The sequence below is a fragment of the Nematostella vectensis genome, chromosome 4, assembly GCF_932526225.1.
Source record: "Nematostella vectensis chromosome 4, jaNemVect1.1, whole genome shotgun sequence".
Taxonomy (NCBI): Eukaryota; Metazoa; Cnidaria; class Anthozoa; order Actiniaria; family Edwardsiidae; genus Nematostella; species Nematostella vectensis.
Genome location: NC_064037.1, coordinates 12,816,407 through 12,835,285, shown reverse-complemented (window position 1 = coordinate 12,835,285; position 18,879 = coordinate 12,816,407). Strand labels below are relative to the sequence as shown.

General features: G+C 36.8%; 3 protein-coding genes across 3 annotated transcripts; 2 read left to right on the top strand and 1 right to left on the bottom strand.

Annotated features, from left to right (window-relative positions):
- The first annotated feature begins 883 nt into the window (after positions 1-883).
- LOC5508864 (E3 ubiquitin-protein ligase RNF185) lies at positions 884-5,366 on the top strand. Its single transcript, XM_001629357.3, has 7 exons — positions 884-1,086; positions 1,208-1,226; positions 2,424-2,536; positions 3,332-3,386; positions 4,165-4,248; positions 4,445-4,475; positions 4,588-5,366. The coding sequence occupies exons 1-7, from the start codon at positions 923-925 to the stop codon at positions 4,683-4,685; spliced, it is 564 nt and encodes a 187-aa protein (XP_001629407.1). The 5' UTR covers positions 884-922; the 3' UTR covers positions 4,686-5,366.
- Positions 5,367-8,799: 3,433 nt separating this feature from the next.
- On the bottom strand, positions 8,800-12,685 carry LOC5508872 (lysosomal-associated transmembrane protein 4A). The gene is made up of 7 exons (XM_048726880.1): positions 12,478-12,685; positions 11,405-11,507; positions 11,178-11,254; positions 10,732-10,854; positions 10,200-10,295; positions 9,704-9,811; positions 8,800-9,344 (listed from the first exon to the last, which is right to left on the bottom strand). Exons 1-7 carry the CDS (start codon positions 12,589-12,591, stop codon positions 9,264-9,266), a joined length of 702 nt encoding a protein of 233 aa, XP_048582837.1. The 5' UTR covers positions 12,592-12,685; the 3' UTR covers positions 8,800-9,263.
- A 229-nt stretch (positions 12,686-12,914) lies between these two features.
- LOC5508873 (steroid 5-alpha-reductase DET2) lies at positions 12,915-18,408 on the top strand. Its single transcript, XM_032377710.2, has 4 exons — positions 12,915-13,189; positions 15,642-15,873; positions 16,293-16,552; positions 18,066-18,408. Exons 1-4 carry the CDS (start codon positions 13,002-13,004, stop codon positions 18,241-18,243), a joined length of 858 nt encoding a protein of 285 aa, XP_032233601.2. The 5' UTR covers positions 12,915-13,001; the 3' UTR covers positions 18,244-18,408.
- Positions 18,409-18,879: the final 471 nt, after the last annotated feature.

Sequence of the window (18,879 nt, the reverse complement as noted above, 5' to 3'; positions counted from 1 at the left end):
TAGGAGAACATGAACTGTGAAGCTCATGTTAATCGTTGGTGCTAAGAAGAGGGACGCCATTACACCCATTCTCAAGGAACTTCACTGGCTACCTGTCGCTACTAGAATAGACTTCAAAATTCTTACAATCACACATAAAGCTCTCCACAACCAGGCTCCTGAATACATCACTGAACTCTTAACACCGTATGCGCCATCTCGATCCCTTAGATCCGCTAACAAGAACCTTCTCGTCATTCCTAAATGACGAACAAAAACTTACGGGGACAGATCTTTTTCAAACTTTGCAGCTAAATTATGGAACTCCCTCCCCCTACACATTAGAAACACCGACTGTCTCAGCAAATTTAAATCGTCTTTAAAGACGTACTTATTTTGTAGGCACTACAACAATTGATTAGTTTTTAACCACTAGAAATATTATCATAAGTATTAGTATTAAGTTATCAGTTATATATGTGTAAGATAGAGTTTTAGCGAAATTATTGAGTAGAATAGAGTAGGATGTTTGTAAAGCATTGAGATTTTTATAATGCTATATTAAATTATTATTATTATTATTATTATTATTATTATTATTATTATTATTATTATTATTATTATTATTATTATTATTATTATTATTATTATTATTATTATTATTATTATTATTATTATTATTATTATTATTATTATTATTATTATTCATGCTATTATAATATATACGCATTTTACTACTGTGCACACAATTGACACATCCCTTGTACAAACAAGCCATAGCATACTCACCGCAAACTTCTATAAAAATGTATTTTAATACATTAAAAAACCGATTTAAAAATCGATTAATGATTAGCCTGGGTTCCCTGTGTTTGGGGATGACGTCATATGTGATGAAATCGAGGCAGTGGATCCTTCGGCTTGTGTTCAGACTTTCGACAATATGGCGGATACAAGTGTTGGCGCTGCGTCGTCTTCTAGTAGCGAACCCACCGCCTCTCATAATCCTAGCGAAGATCCCAATAGCGCTAACGCTAACTTCGAGTGTAATATTTGTTTGGACACCGCCAGAGATGCGGTGATTAGTATGTGTGGACATTTATTTTGGTGAGTATTTTTGTAAACAGTTTGTGTGATTCTTACGACTGGACCTGATCTGTCTACACATTTCACTTGCCGAAGTGCTTTACACCCATGAAAGTAAAACGAATTTTTTGTCTGTCCACAGCTGGCCCTGTCTTCATAGAGTAAGTATTCCTTAGTAAGAAGTAGTGTTTTAATGGTTGTCAACATCGGAAATTTGGATTCTGTAAGCTAAATTATCATGCGAATAATTGAATATAATAAATGTGAAGTAAAGTTATTTTATCTAGTAACTAGACGAAATTATGGTCATCATATATAAGAGTGATATATAAGATGTAGTATTGCTTTTAATTTGTTCCTGTTTAGAGAATGTACTGGGATATCCATTGATAAGGGAGCTGTATTGAATCAGGTGTTTTGGATGACGAAATACGTTAATATTATTCCATTAATTTGTATTAGTCCGAGTATAATATATGTAATATATATATTTTTAATATGTAAATCGACCCAATAACAATGAAATTACTAGCCTAGAAGAGCTCGTAAAAGGTTGATATTTATTTTGTGTTTCTCCTGTGGCTTGAAACAGGCCTAATAACTTATTATTAAATTTTGTTGTCATTTAACCCTTTATAATATTATTATTTAATAAATCAATCTTCCCTTTATTGTTAAGCCCACCTTTCTTTAAAATGATTGTGATGTTTTGTATTTCTGTAGTGGCTTGAAACCCGACCAAATAGATCCATCTTCCCTTTATTGTGATGCCCACCTTTTTTAAAATGATTGTGATGTTTTGTTTTTCTGTAGTGGCTTGAAACCCGACCAAATAGATCCATCTTCCCTTTATTGTGATGCCCACCTTTTTTTATAATGATTGTGATGTTTTGTATTTCTGTAGTGGCTTGAAACCCAACCAAATAGATCCATCTTCCCTTTATTGTGATACCCACCTTTTTTAAAATGATTGTGATGTTTTATATTTCTGTAGTGGCTTGAAACACGACCAAATAGATCCTCTTTCCTTTATTGTGATACCCACCTTTTTATAAAATGATTGTGATGTTTTGTATTTCTGTAGTGGCTTGAAACACGACCAAATAGATCCTCTTCCCTTTATTGTGATACCCACCTTTTTTTTAAAATGATTGTTGATGTTTTTTATTTCTGTAGTGACTTAAAACCCAACCAAATAGATCCATCTCCCCTTTATTGTGATACCCACCTTTTTTTTAAATTATTGTGATGTTTTGTATTTCTGTAGTGGCTTGAAACCTGACCAAATAGATCCATCTTCCCTTTATTGTGATGCCCACCTTTTTTAAAAATGATTGTTATGTTTTGTATTTCTGTAGTGGCTTGAAACACGACCAAATAGATCTATGTGCCCTGTGTGCAAAGCTGGAATCAGCAAGGAAAAAGTAATTCCCCTTTTTGGGAGAGGAAGCTCCTCCAATCAGGACCCAAGGTATGGGTGTGAGCTACTGTATGATCTACTCTGTATGCTTCGGCTTCTGTGTGCTTACTGTATCTACTAAATTCCACTTACTCCTATGATGCCCTTAAACTCCAATCAAAAGATCTGGCACATTTTTCTATAAAGCCCTGTTATACTTGTCTTTTGCACATGCCCCAAGCAAAAGTTTTAAGAGTATACTTCAAAGCAATTGAATACAGAAAAAAAAGACTAATGTGCATAGAATGATATCTTATGAGAGGTGTGATTGCATAATGATATTTCGGCATTCTACAGTATTCTAGACATTACTGAAAAACATGACTTGGCGTTTCCAATAAGCTCATTTCACATCAAATAAGGCGGAAAATTCCCCAAATTACTTAGTGAGTAATATCAAACAAAATATCAAATGCAACTTTTTTTTAATTGATGCGACTTTTTTATTGTAAAGTGTCATTGAAATTTGAGGGTTTCGTCCCTGAGCTCAAACATAGCGCAAGGATGATTAAGGAAAAATTTATCTTAAAAAGCCAAAATTTGGGTATGTGCATTTCGGCTTCACAATATTTGTGTTTTAAAATGGGAAAATCAGTCCGAAATACGAAGAACTGGTGGCCATTGTAAGAATTTTTATCTTCTTTCTCCATCTCTTCGAAGTGTGCATGTTCAGGGTTTTTCTGTCATGTCGTACATATAACATCTACCAACTTTTACCTCCATCTAAAAGAGCCACATCACAACAGAAAATTTAATACATTCACCACCAGATAAAAGCTAAGAATTTGCTTTTAACTTCTCATGTAGGGAAAAAATGCCACCCCGACCTCAAGCCCAGAGGACCGAACCAGAAAACAATGGAGTAAGTAGTCTGCCATGACATGAAATAGCATACCTGTTAACTTTCCTGCATTAAGAGGGAGTCTCAAGATTTTGGACCCCTTCCCCCGCGTTGAGCACCAAATCTCCCGCTTTTTAGCGATTTTTATCGCTTCCATTGTTTTGCCTATTTTCTATTAAAATATTTGAAACAACAATTCCCTTGCGTAGCGCAATTCAACTAACACCCTCGTGAGATCTATTTTAGTGGATTTGTTTGCGAGAGTTTTCTATACGGCAAACGCCTGCAAGGTTAAACCCACCCCTCCCCCCAAAAAATGAATTACCCCACCACTCCCCCAAATAATTCTCAAGCCTTGAGATTTGCGGAGGTTGACAGATATGAAATACAGTAGCATGACATATCTCATCATAACTCCTAATACTTAGCAGCCTTACCCCTATTAAACCATATTGTGTCGTCCATTATGCATTGTCTACAGTCTGTGATGGTCATGGTCCAAGGGTGTGGCTACTCATTGCCTACTACAGTAATTTTACAATATACAAGAAACATCAAAGGGCATATTTTTGGACTTGATATTCAAAGGGCATATCTTTGGACTTGATACTTTGAATTATTTCCATTAATTGGAATGGCAAAACACTTGCCTTGTGACAATAAGGCAGTGCAATCTACTTCCAGGTTCTATGCTCTTTATATAACTGTTGTTATGCCACTTTTATATTTGGTAAAATTATTTGAAGTCTTATTGTGATGTGTTTTATTGTGTTTTTAATTTTATAACTTTCTGTTTTAGACTTTTGCTGGATTTGGTGGATTTGGTGATGGCTTTCAGCTCTCATTTGGCATTGGTGCTTTTCCTTTTGCTTTTTTCTCTACAGTAAGTTTTACTAATGTCTGCAATGCTCTGTAAATATCAGCATTGTGTGAATTTTCTATTTCAATCTTTAGCTTATTTTTATTTTTTACTGTATGTTCACGAGTACATAGTAAGTTACTCAGTAAATGGTTGCATTTGCGACCACAAATTCAAGCTTAGCTTAAAATTGACTTTGATTATATTGTTTATTTTTTAGACACTTGGTGGAAATAATCCACAACATCCAGGTACTGAACTGTCTTCTTCTAAAACTTGTCACACTCCTGTTTGTGTATTATCTAAGGGAGTCAAATGTCAATGGATCAAAAATAAATTTTGTTTTTGTTCCTTTTTTTTCAGCTCCACCGGGCTCTCCCCAAGCAGAAGATGAGCAATTTTTGTCCAAGTTGTTCTTATGGGTTGCTTTTCTTTTCATGTTCTGGCTCCTTATAGCATGAGAGGCTAGCAAATTTGGTGAGAATTCTTGGAATACATATGTCAGTGATGCTGCCTACCTGAGAATCATTGTTATTGAAGGGCTGTCATCATAGATGTTATCACTGGTCTTGAACTCGATGCAGATTCACAAGGGTGTCCGGAATGGTCGCCCCAAATTACCCTCGCCCCAATCACAGTTAAGTAGAGCACTTTGACACATGACTTTCTTGCTTCAAAAGATGAGCATTTCTAATGTAGGGCGATTGACTCTGAGTAGGGCGACCGTGCTTAACTATGATTGGGGTGAAGGTATACTTTTGGGCAATCGTTCTGCAATTCTTGACAAGGGTAAGAGCACAGAAAATCTAAGTTTATAGATAAAAACCTTAGACTTTCTCCAGCAAGTACTGTAGGTGTTCAAGAAATCTGTCAATTAATATTAAGCAAATACAAGGCTTACTTTGACAATTCTATATATAAAAAAAAGAGCAGAACAAGCGCATTATTACTAAAAGCAGATTTTCCAAATGATTGACAATTTCAGTTACATGACTCTTGCTGTGATCCCGACCTCAAATATTATTTCTGGATGCATAGCAGGCTATCTACATGACAAAAATCTAAAACACTTGTATATATCATAAACAAAAACTCATATTGTAAAATAGAATACAATCAATTAAAAATTTATGCAACATGGACCACTGATATTTGTTATCTTGTTTACTCTGTAAGCTTTTTGTGATGCCCCTATCTAAGAGTTGCAAAGGCACAAGAGATTTACATGAAATATTTTGACATTTTTGTTCATGAGCCTGATAATTAAAGGAACCTGGGGGTGGGGGGGTGGGGTGGGCTGATGTACTGTAGCCTTGAATTGATGCTGTATATTATTGAATCTTGTTAGAGTGGTTTTCAAATCCAGTGCAACATAATGTAATTGTTCAAGTTTAATAGTCAAGCCAGAACAAAAGAGAACAATGACATTACAGTGTATTAGTCTAAACAAACTAAAATAGTATTTCATGCATTTTTTAAAACCACCCTAAGACATTTTTCTGCTCTATCAAACCTAGACCAAGATTAATCCAAGAGGATTGACATTACAGTGTATTAGTCTAAAAAAACTAAATAGTATTTCATGCATTTTTTAAAACTACCCTAAGACTTTTTTCTGCTCTATCAAACCTAGACCAAGATTAATCCAAGAGGGGGGGGGGGGGGGGGGGGGGGGGGGGGGGCTTGGTGGGTGACTTGGCAGCCTGAATAGAAGTTATCTAGCCTGCCTTGCAGCCGAAATGGGAGGGGGGCTATGCAGGCTAGAACAATCACATGGGGTGTGGCACTTAGGGGGAGAACACCAGTGAAATGTAAATTTATTTCCACTCTAGAATATTGTTGAGTATAGCACGAGACATTGTGACTAACACCAAGGGACATTCTTTAGATATTTGCATGTGCGCTTGCTTAGTTATGTAAATAGCTAGATGTAGTTTTTAAGTTGTGTCATTCAGCCTGGCATTAGAGTTGAATTCGGTTAGTTGTACTATTGTGAAATACGGTTATCTCGATTAAAAAAGACCATTTTATTACAATATTGAACCGGAAGTAAAATTGTCAAAAGGTCAGGGCTTCTGGAATTACGCGCTTGTGCGGAAACGCGTAATTTGGCTTTTTCCGCGTAATCCACAAATTTCCGCGTAATTTGGCTGAATTTTGAAAGACAAATCATTTAATTGCACAGCTGATGTGTTCTTTTAGGGTTGTTACCTCTATTTCTCGTGAAAAAAGAGAGATATTCTTCGTAAGAGTGCGATATTTCGAACTGAATTTCTGAAAACAAATAAAATGACTAGGCGTTCTTTGCTAAACCGCGAAAGCCTAGGACTAATAATAAAATACTTTTTTTAATAGGCTGGTAGCTAGGAGCCAATGAAAAAAAAATAACCTTTTTCAAGTTATTTCGTGCTTTCCTTCGGTACAAAATGTTGTTAGGGCGTAACAGTTGATATTCCGTGTAATTTAGCGCGTAATTCAGTAAAGAATCCCGCAAAATTTTGATTTTTAAAGAAAAATGTATTGCAAAATCCCGCGTAATTTAGCGCGTAATGATTGATTTTCCGCGTAATTTAGCCAAGAATCCCGCGTAATTTTGATTTTTTTTTTTCGCGTAATTCCAGAAGCCCTGAAAGGTTTACTTCTAGGCCGGAACAGAAAAAAGACCCAGATTTTCATATTCTATGCCAGAACCTATGCTAAATGTGGAAAATGGATTTGTTTGACATATAGTACACGACCTTCAGTATGTAAATGAACAATTGTGTGGGGTTTTTTAATCCACCACCCCTAGATTTTAATCAAAATAACTAGGCCTTTTTAGACTTGTGCTGTGAGATACACCAGTGGATTGGATCACATATATGCCATTTCTAGCAAGTGAATATCTTTAACCTAGAAAATAGAATTTTTTTTACTTGGACATAACTGGACTCATTGATAGAGATGATATGCATAGCTTTTTTAGAAAAAAAATACCCAAGAAAACATCAGATTCAGGTAAGGTTTTGTGATAAGATTACTTTGACAGTGAATATACAGGAAAAGTATCAAAAGTGGGTTGACACTGCTGCTTTGAATTTATAAAGGCAAATATTTTTATAGAATTTGGGCTCCCTGTGGTTTCCCCAATGGTTTTAACATAAAAATTATCTGTTAGAATATCAGCCATAACTTAATGGAGGCTTGTTTGTCTATCAAGCAGAATTTGCTTACACTGTTGTATGCACCTAAGCTTGCGAAAAAAGCATTGTTCTCAGGCAGTGAGACAAGCATAATTTTTTAGGGTGTGTAGGTAAACACATTGACACCTCAACCGGCCTGTACCGGCTTTGGGAAGTACCCACTCCCAAAAAAATCATAAATGCAAAATAAACACAACAAGATGAAGATACTCAGGCATCAGTCTAAGGGATAAATGGTCTTGAAGATATGCATCCAACCAAGGTGTTGACAACTACTATTAAGCCAAATAATAACACAGGTTCTTTGACAAATTTCAAATCGAACAAGGAAAAAAAAGCAGAATCACCCCTCTCAATAAAACGCTCAAAATACCACACAAGGGAGAGAGATCAGCAAACACAGCTCAAGACACAAATAGATACCTTTATTCTGATCCTCCAGGTTCATTTCCATGGCCTCAAAACACAATCCTTGAAGGCTTGTAAAACCACGAAAATGCCTTTACGGATTGCAAAGCATTCTGGGAGATCCAGGGAAAAATTCACGAGGGGAGGGCCAGTCAACACTCCTCTCCTCAAAGTGAGATGGTTTTTTACCCCGAAGCCAAACAAATCAATTCCAGGTCATACAGACCCAGAATAGCAGTGTAAACAATTTTGGAATCAATTTGGTTTCAGAAAAGACAGCATTTAGGAGAGCTGTGGTGATTCATTAGAAAATTATTTTCTCATCCAGGCAAAGCCAAACAAGAAAAAATTATCATGAATCCACCTTTGCTTGCAAATATCCATTAGCAAAGCACTCAATTATACCCCAATAGACTCCATGATGTCCTGAGACACTCTCCTAATATGCTCATAGCTGTATTTTTGATGAAAAATACAAGCAACCATCAACTTGTGCTAGCTTTAGCACAACGACGAGGGATTAAAAGTGAGGACCGCAAAGCACTGTTGGAAAGCTTGGATACCACTGACTAGGTGCAGCTGTGTTTGACTTTGACGGGCTGTATAAAACTCAGAATAGGGGGGGAGGTATCTGGTTTCAGTCTGTTTTTTGTAAATCCAGCTCAAAAATAGCCAGAAGTCAATGGGTTAAATTGTGTTTTTAGCCTTACTCAACACGGCAGTTATTTAGTCTTATAGTTTATTTGAATTCTCTAAAAAAAAAAGTTAACTTAACATTTTAGAGATCAATCCTACTACAATATAAATAGGACCACTAATGAACAGCCATTCATGTAGATTACAGGGTCACAATGCAGCATACTGTAGCAAGAAACGTTTAGCATATGAATCTCATTTTTGTGTGTTTTTGTCAAATAACTCACATACCATAGCATGCCATAAAGAAAAAGTATAAGATCTTTGGAATATCAAATAAACACAGGCAAAACTGAGATCCTTTGTTTTCTAAAACAATAACAGTGATTTTAGTAAACAGCACATGCATCCTAAACAACAACTCTTCTCTTCCAATTGTTGTATAACACCATAAATAACCTTTCTACTGGTGTATCATCCTCTCTTACTACAAGTGGCACTGTAAAGAACCTCATATCCACAAGGAATTACTTTTCTAATGTTATCATGAAGAAATGACATATCGCAATAACCCAGTCAACTTGCCTCCAAAATTATTAGTGACAGATTTCTATCACAGTGGTGGTTGCATCGACCATGGGCTCAAAATGATGCATTAGGGGTGGGCAATTTAGGGCTTGGAATATTATTTTGATATAGTATTTTAAAAACCATGTTTTGAATAATCCTAGGTCTGTTTTAAATGTGTAATTGAGTATTATGTAGGTTTTAATATTTCAAAATGTGAAGGCACGGGTGAGGTCCCTGGTGTGCCTAATTTGCGGTGTAAGGAGGTGGAGTGTCCTTGGCACTGTCCTTGATGGCATCCTCATAGTTGGGTAGAAGGGCATGGTCCTGCAAAGGAAAAGAAGATTCTAAACACAGATTTCAAAACCACAGGTAATAACAATAATAGAAACTTAAGTTAAGAGTTTGTGCATACTACAGTAAGTTACTCATTCACACACTAATTACAGTACCTACTCAGTAATTAAAAATTACTGACTTACAGCTTTTGGTTACCTACCTAGGGTTATGTTAATAAACCAAATAACAACACACTGACTGACTCACATTGCAGTACAAGATGGTACATACATACTTACAAAATATTAAAAGCAAAGTAAGATAAACACGATAAATTTAGTAAAACATTATATTTCTTTTTGGATAATGGATTATCTGGTAGAGCTGGATTGATATCTTTAACAAACCTCATTTGGCTCCCCGTTGACATCATATGTGAAGATTTGTGTGGCTTGGTTTATCCGGTAGTTCACAAGAATCTTGTAGCAAGACCACACACAGGCAATAAGGTAGGCCTTTGGGAAAAAAACAGACTTTTAATTGAGGGAGAAAGAGTAAATTACAAAAAAGTATAATTTGCAAGGTACAAGTATTAAATATGTGTACTAAGGTTTTATGGTTTCTAAGGTTTTCCTTGGTTTGTAAATAGATAAACGAAAATTCTGACGCCAAATGTCTTGTGTGTTTTGCAATAGAGCATTTCTAAGTTATGTTTCACTGGTAATAATAACAAAAAATTCAGAGGCAAAGTACTCAAATATACAGTAAATGAGGAAGGCTTTGCTTTGATTTAAGACACTTTGCTTTCCAGCAATGGGGCATTGGTTGGGTCAATAGTAGAAGTGAGAAAAAGCTGGCTGTATATACATAAGCTAATATACATGCAAATAATCACATAATTACCTTAACCAGTAGGACAATGAGGCACACCATGACGACAGTGAACATCAGGGAGTGCATGTCCAATCTGTCAACATCACCTCTGTACGGAAAGTTGGGCTGTTGGGCAAACATTGTTTTGTTGGGGTTAGAAATTGCTGTTAGCACCAAGAAAGGCATGGACAGTCTAAAGTGGGAAACTTGTTGGATTCTCTATACATCATTGGCATAGGCATGCATGCTTCCTGGATATTGTATTTCCCTGAAGTACATATTGTCATCATTCCATCTTGAAAAGAGCTTGTAGCTAAATTAGGGTAGAGCTAGGGAAATTCTTACAAAAATCAGCATCCATATACAGAGCCGCAGCAGGCCAAGTAAGATTGAGGGGGGGGGGGGGGCACAATACAGAAAGATTAAGAAAATTGAGGGGGGTTACATCCACGCCCCTACTAGTTATTTTTTATAAATATATGAAAATGTTTGGGGGCACATGCCCCCAGTGCCCCACCCCCTGCTACGGCCCTGATATAATTTGGTAATGATTAGTACTTACATTGTTCTTTAGCATGAGTTTTAGTTGTGGTATGTAGCTAATAGCACCAACAGCACCCAGGAGATTCACACAAAAATCAAACACTTGGAGACAGAAAAATGGTAGCAAATAGCTGGGCTGACGCTTGAAAATAAAGAATAAAAGCTGTCTAAGATGAAATAAGACAGACAAGGGATTTGCTAAAAACTGGGCTTTCAATATCATTTTTACCACATAAGGGTTCTTAGATTATATAATGAGATTTTCTGGCTAGCTAACGGAGGTAAAAGTAACAGTGACTAACACATGTAGGATTGAAAATGTCGGCTGCAGCAGTTAATGAAGGTGTGGACATTCAATATTTTTTTTATAAGATACAGTGTTTGAGTGAACAAGATGTTTGGACTTTTGGATCCAGAAAGACGTTACATACAACAATACAATATAATATATGGCTATGTTCTTACTGTGATGGATCCATAGATGAGAAGGGCAGTGATGACAAATGAGCAGAAAGCGATGGCCAGGGCGACTGAGTTATCAGCTACAAATAAAAGGTTGAAGATTAAAAACCTAATAGTTTGAAGAAAATTTATACTAGCATAACTTTCGTAGGTGCATATCTCGAAGCCACTTATGTATAAGAGCAGAGCATAGCAGTACTCAGGTTCAAACATGTATTTGTAGTTTTTACCTGATCTAGGGACGGTGCCATATGTCTGGTAATATTTCTCCTCATAGACTTCAGGGTGGAGCAGCATCTGCGCCAGCACCACTACTCCAGCAATATGAATGAACTGATCATAGCAAACACAATCAGTAAGTCTGTTAAATACAACAGTACCACTACCCAACAATAGGATAACAATACAATAAGTACTAGTCTGTTATACAATAGTATCACTAGCCTGGCAATATAAATGGGCTATCCTAACCATCACAATTAGTAAGTCTGGTACATTTATACAGCAGTTGCAATAAGAATAAATAAGAATTGTATTGAGAGCAATTGAATATGTAACGTATGATAGAAATAATCCAATTTGGCTTAGGATAAAAAATCATATCCACAATGTCAAAAAGAGGACAGACAGTAGGATTATACATATATGCACAGCACAGATTGTGGTAAGGCAAAGCTGTTTTAAGATTTTGATCTTCTACAAAGTGACAAGAAAAAGTTGATCTTATTTTGTCTTCTCACAAATAAGTGATATGTTGAATAAAGTAAACAAACTCTCTTTTTTGAGAAAAAAAAGCTTTGAATCGCAAATATGAATGTTTGTTCTATTAAAATTAGATTGGGTTGGCTTACATACGATTATGACTGCCTTTATCATCGTTAAACTTTAATATCTTGCTAAAATTAGTGAACTTACACTTTGTCATAAGAAATCCACGAGTCAAATTTATCATTAGATGGGGTACGATTTATTGTTTAAAGAAGACTAGAACTAGACTAGACTTGAATGTTGAGAGTCTAAACATACAAGACGGGTTTTCATTCATATTCAATCAAATCGAACTGGTGATTTTCGAGATCTCCAACTTCGAGAGCAGAGACAGAACACCAGAAAAATTGAAAAAAAAATCACTTCTATCGAATCTACCAAAATTGCACACAGAGATCTGCAGTCGTCAACATTTTAGAATAAAAGTATTTGTATGAATTTAACCAAGCAATTTCGAGTGTCTTTCGCCAAGCGCCAAAATAGATTCATTTTTCTTAAACAACAACAGATCGACATCGATTTGTGTTTGACTTACCAAATGACAAAATCCCAATACAATGGTGCCAATACGAACATCCATACAACAACAGCACGTCTTCATAACAGTACCGTCGTCATTAAGATTATCTAGAGCCCTTCTGGGCTTCATTTTGACTCGATAAATACACGAAAAATTTGTTTCTGTTTGCGATAAATATGGCGAACTTCTGAGTGCTAAAGACGATATTTCCTTACAACATCACAAGTGCATCACGGGAGTCATGACGTCACAGTACTCGGGAATCCGAACTACCGGTATCAGGAAACTTCTTTATCCATAAATGCTTATTTATAGGAAAACAAAATACATTTATTATCGGTTTATACAAAAAAAATCCATATTCACTGTCCTATTTACAAAGTGTTGGAAAATATGAAAGGAAAACACATAGTCGATACTAGCTCGGATAGAGTTCGGCTTTCGCTCGGCCACCTTTATATCATCATCGTGAAGTTACAACGAATAAAGAAAAGTAGAAAGGAAGCTGAAAGCTTTGTTGTTTGTAGCCTCTCTTAGATATGCATGAACGCCCATTTGCAGTAGCCTTTCTCGCTGCTTTGTCAGTCATTGGGGCGCTTTTTGTCGCGAAATTGATCGAGATTCCTGAATGGACGAAGTTGAACGTTGGCCTTGTCTCCCTCGCTGCGGTGATTTGCTTGATGAATTATGTGAATGAGTACCATGGTCTGTTCCAACTCAGCTACAGGTAATTAAAGGTTTCCTATTATCGTTTGAGCCGGGGCTTGTGAACTGAAGCGGATAATTTTATTGTTCTGAGTTGGGAAAATAATTAATTGGTTAGTGTTCTGTGTACCCGACTGATAGAACCAATACTTAATAGATGTTAATCGATACCATTTGATAAAACTCGACATGTTTAATTAACCGATAGAACCGATAATCGGGAACAATCGATAAAATTAACTAATTTCATCAGCAATCGATAGCATAAAAAAGTGTGAAGTCTGTCAATTAATAATAACCTAGAGATCTGTACTGAAATGATCCCAAGACCCGAAACGATCCCAGGATCCAAAATGATCCCCAAAAGTACCCCAACTGATCCTGGGACCCGAAACGATACCCAGGAGTCCCTGAAATCAACCCTAAGAAATTGCAGTAATGGACCAAGGGAAAGCAGAAGAAATCACTTGCAATTCTTAAAATTGCCCGGGCGGTAAACCCATAAACAGAGTCCAAAACAAATACCCAACTTTTAATTGCTACTGAAAGGAGTACAACATAAGCACAGCACAGCCTTGTTAAGAACAAGCAAACTTTTGACCTTCCACAAGGGCTTGGAAACAGAGGTTGTTTGGTAAATTGATTTAGAAATGACAAACAACGAAACTCCCCTCTGATTTGGTCCAATTGTGCCTTGTTTTGCGACGCGCTCTCTGTGTTTATGTAGATACCTGGTCAAGTTACATTGCGTAATCCGAGTTACTACCCTGTGGCGCGTGAACAGTCCCCGACGTGATATACGAAACGTGCCCACCAAACGTGTATTTCACCAAGAAATCAATGTTCACACAAGCGAATATTTACCGACACATTTTAGGCAGCAAGTTTGGCCTAGAAGATGACAAAAGCACACTAAGTAATGCACTCAAACAACCATTTTCCTACCATTGCAAAATATTAACAGATATGGCTTTTGTTGAAAGCAATATTTATGTGAGTTTTGAATTTCCTCAGTTGTGCATACAACCATGCATATCTCATGATAGGTCTTTCATTAACTGAATACAAACAAACATGCAAAATTAAAAAAATAACCTTAACACATTTTGCTTTCTCATGAAAGCGGCATGTCTTATCTGTGGAGACTTCCTTTCGTGGCTTGTTATGTATAAATGATTTTATTCACTCCTGGTTCTTCAAATTACTATCACAGAAATTGTTATTTGACCCCAATTTTTGACTCAACCACTGTATTTCCTGCATAGTTGTATATTAAAATCTTAATACTATGGTTGTAGTTTAATGTAAATTTTCCTGATAGTAACACAAATAACGCTAAAATGTTTTATTATGTTTTTAAAACTGAAAGCCAATCCTTCCACATTCCTTTTTGTTTATTAATATGACTTATTGGAAAGGATTTAAGTGCAAGTATCGATTATCATCGATCCTCGATCCAATGGATATCAATGAATTCAAGTTATAAATTGATTTTGATATATTGTGATTGCTTTTTTGGTATTGATTTTGTTTTATTTAACATGCCTGGTGTACTTATCCTGAAGACATGCCCATTTGACGGGGTGTTCACAATAACACAGATTCGTTTGGATCTGTATACTTTTTTATGCATTTAGGCCTTTCGTCCACACTAACACGAGTGCTGGACCCAGCGAATCCAGATACTTTTGAAAACGCAGTCGAAAGTGAATAAAAAAATGAATCTGTTTACTTTGGTAAGGACCAAAGTGTGGACGGTCAAATCCGTATCAAAATGAAAATGATGGCGTCATATCACAGGTGCATCTGCTGCTTTGAGCACACGCCTATCATAAAAATGATGTTAACCCATACCTTTTAGCGCTTTCAAGCGTTTGAATCCGTGTTAGTGTGGACGGCCGGATCAAGGTGAACACACTGCCAAAATGATAGTGTGGATGCGAATCAAATGATGCGTTTTTGGCGAAACGAATCTAGACACTTTTGAATCTGTGTTAGTGTGGAGGACTCCTTAATCACCCAGCCTAACCTCCTTATCCTCTCTGTGGGCCACAAGAATCCCAATAACCATGAAATCCTTATTTCCAAACAAATAAGCTGAAGAGCCTATATGCAGTCTGTTGACTCTTTTTGAACAGAGAATTATGAAGTTCTTCAGTTTGAGGCAAATTTGAAGTAGATACTATCAAGCATCCCTGCTTCTTCATAACTTGCTGGTATTTTTACACCGTTTTCCTGAAACCAAATCCTGCGCTGTATTTATCCTTAGGGAGTGTTCATTAAATACTCTGAAGGGGGGGAGTTATTGAAAAGGGGCTTCAAGCATTTTTAACCACCCTAAGAGGGGGGCCCATTATTCACCCTATGTTAGTAATACAGCTAAAAACACCTCTTTTTGCTGCAACACCCTACATGCCTCTGTGTATCCATAATCTATGGCTGCAGATAGTGTTAGTTTTCTCTTATATTTCCAGCAAATTCTCTTCAAAGTCGTCAGGCCTGATAAATGCCCGTGTGGGCTGGACTATCACCTATGGCCTTCCTGTGGTGGTATATATTGCACTATGGGTTTACCAGGGCATGCCGTACCGACATATTCACAAGATCGCCTTGGCATCATATGTCGCACACTTTGTCAAGCGCATCTTGGAGTGTATATTTCTCCACAAGTATTCAAGAGATATTGAGTTATCATCAGTTATTGAGGTATTTTTGTTGATTTGCATTTTCATGCTCTTGCTGATTGTTTGGCCAATCTTTCATATTGCTAATGACATTAATGAGTCATCTGGAAAAAGAGGTTTTCCAATTTTAATGGATAACAACTACCATCCAGTGTGTAAAATGCAATACGTTTCCAAGCTAACAGATGGCAAGGCAAACACATCAGCACAACATATGATTATTAATAAAATTTGTAACTGCAGCAATCATACCAAAGTACCAAAACCACCTTAAAATTATAAAATGTTTCTTCTTGTTGTATTTTTCACATGGTAATCTTGGCTGGCTGGCTTAATGTTTGTTCATCTATTTTTATTCTTAGTTCGTATTGCTGGCTTAAAATCCCAAAAAAATTATATTAAAAACATGGTGAATAATATTACTTTCTGTAATTATTCCAGATTGGTGCATTCTATTCTCTTGGTGCTGTGATTCAGCATTACTGGTGCAACATGTACACAAGTGATACTACAGCGCAGCGCCTGTCTAACAATCAGCTGCTCATAACGGCAGGGCTCATAGTCTATGCTATTGGGGAAATGACCAATTTTCAACACCATCTAATACTAGCTAATCTCAGGCCTGTAGGCTCTGCAGCTGGGAAATATGCTGTGCCAACTGGAGGGCTGTTTGATGTGGCCATTTGTCCTCACTACTTTGGGTGAGTGAGCTCTCTTAGTAGGCATAAAATTTTGAAATTTTTGTCCTCTGTATTCTATTGGGTTGAAAAATTTGCTTGATATTTTTGGGGTATAGAAAAATCAGGATTGGGTATTTGGGGTATGGTATGGAATTTTATGGAGATTATCCTTGATAATCTAAGCCATCTACTTGAGAATCTGAGAGAAGGTTTATAGAAGCGATGACTGTTTTTATCCTGATGTGGTCGGTGGGGGACAGGAGGAAGCACCAAGACAAGTGTGGTATACACCTAGTATATCAAATAAGGTTGCACACTGAGAATCTGTGTATCGTAACCGGCAGTGCTTCGTGGGTATCAAGAAAATAATCAAATAAGAGTAAACAAAATACAAATCCAGGTTTCAAAAGCTGTAGAATTCTTCTTCATTTTCTCACGAACGTTCACATGGCTTTAAGATACACGTCATTTATATGCTGCCCTCTTGAATGCAACCTTATTTGAAATGGATGTATGTTAAACAGAATAATTATTTGCCCTCTTAATCCCCATTACAACTGGACATAGCCTGCTTGCATGCGGTACTCGGTGTTATCATCGCGGAAAACCCTCTCCGTTCGATGATCGGGCGCCATATTCTATTCTAAGTACTCGGTGTCGCCCCCAGGAACCGTGCGGCTTAGAATACAATATGGCGCCTGATCATCGAACAGAGAGGGTTTTCTGCGATGATAACACCGAGTACCGCCTGCAAGCAGGCTAAACTGGACATAAATCTTCTGGTACTGTATTAGTTGGGCTGTAGAACAATACTCCAAGACTCATCTTATAATTATTACACAGTTAACTGCTAGCGTGGTTGGGGGTTAGTATTGTTATCAGGCAAAATGTAGAACTGTGATAATATACCTCCAGTGAACTCCAATACTCATCCTTATATTTAATTGAATAGTGAGCTGATTGCTTGGTCAGGAATGGCTATTGATATCAGTCAGATTGAAGACTTGTGTTAATATAACTACATTACTCATCCTTATATTTATTTGTATAGTGCGCTGATTGCATGGTTGTGGATGGCTATTGGTATCAGTCAGACTATAGACTTTTGTTAATATAACTACATTACTCATTACTAATATATTTATTTGTATAGTAAGATGATTGCTTGGTTGGGGGCAGCTATTGGTATCAGACTGTAGACTTGTGTTAATATAACCACATTACTCAATCCTATATTTATTTGTATATAAGCTGATTGCATGGTTGGGGATGGCTATTGGTATCAGTCAGACTGTAGACTTGTGTTAATATAACTACATTACTTATCCTTATAATATTTGTATAGTGAGCTGATTGCATGGTTGGGATGGCTATTTGTATCAGACCGTAGACTTGTGTTAAACTGCATTTCTTATCCTTATATTTATTTGTATGGTAAGCTGATTGCATGGTTGGGGATGGCTAATGGTATCAGTCAGACTGTAGACTTGTGTTAATATAACTACATTACTCATTCCTATATTTATTTGTCCAGTGAACTGATGGCGTGGTTGGGGATGGCTATCGCAGGACAGCACTTTGCGCTGTACCTCAGTTGGCTCACCATGGTAGCATATTTGGCAGGTCGTAGTCATCAGACCAGACACTGGTATATAAAGAAGATTGAGAACTTTCCCCAAGATCGCTGGAATCTCTTTCCTGGTATTTACTGAAATGAACAGGATTTTTCCTTAGCCATACTTAAAGACATTGTTTATTAGCCATCCTCCCCCCCCCCCCCCCTCCCCCCTTGGGTACCGGACACTGTTAGTTTAGTTTTACTTTAAACAACTATTTTTTTTAACTTCATTATTATGGATTAAACATTGTTTTAGGAATAATGGAGCAGATTTATGCTAGATTGTATTGCATATCACAACTATTCTAGAAACGGATCCAGGATGTTCCATGGGGGTGTATTTGTGATTCCGGTAGAGAAGTTTTATACTTTTGTTATCATGGCAAAACCAAAAGACAGGAATGTTAATTTTTACTCAAACTAGACCCTGCGCACAGGGTTGACTGGGATACCTGAGATGTGCAACTTGTTTGTGTGACATGTATGACAAAGATTTTACTTTGGATATAATAAAAATATATATATAATCTTGTTTTTTATTGTAAATGCCATATCACAACACTGATTGGGGCAAGAAAGGTAAGAGCATGATCTCTTCAGGTGTGGGGTGGACTCGAGGTGTGCTCCATGAGAGTAGACAGGGCTGATTGTCCTATCTTAAAATACTATCCCCACATCAGAGTTAGCATCGAATTAAGGAAAGCTGAGAATGTGTTTTAAAATTGTTATT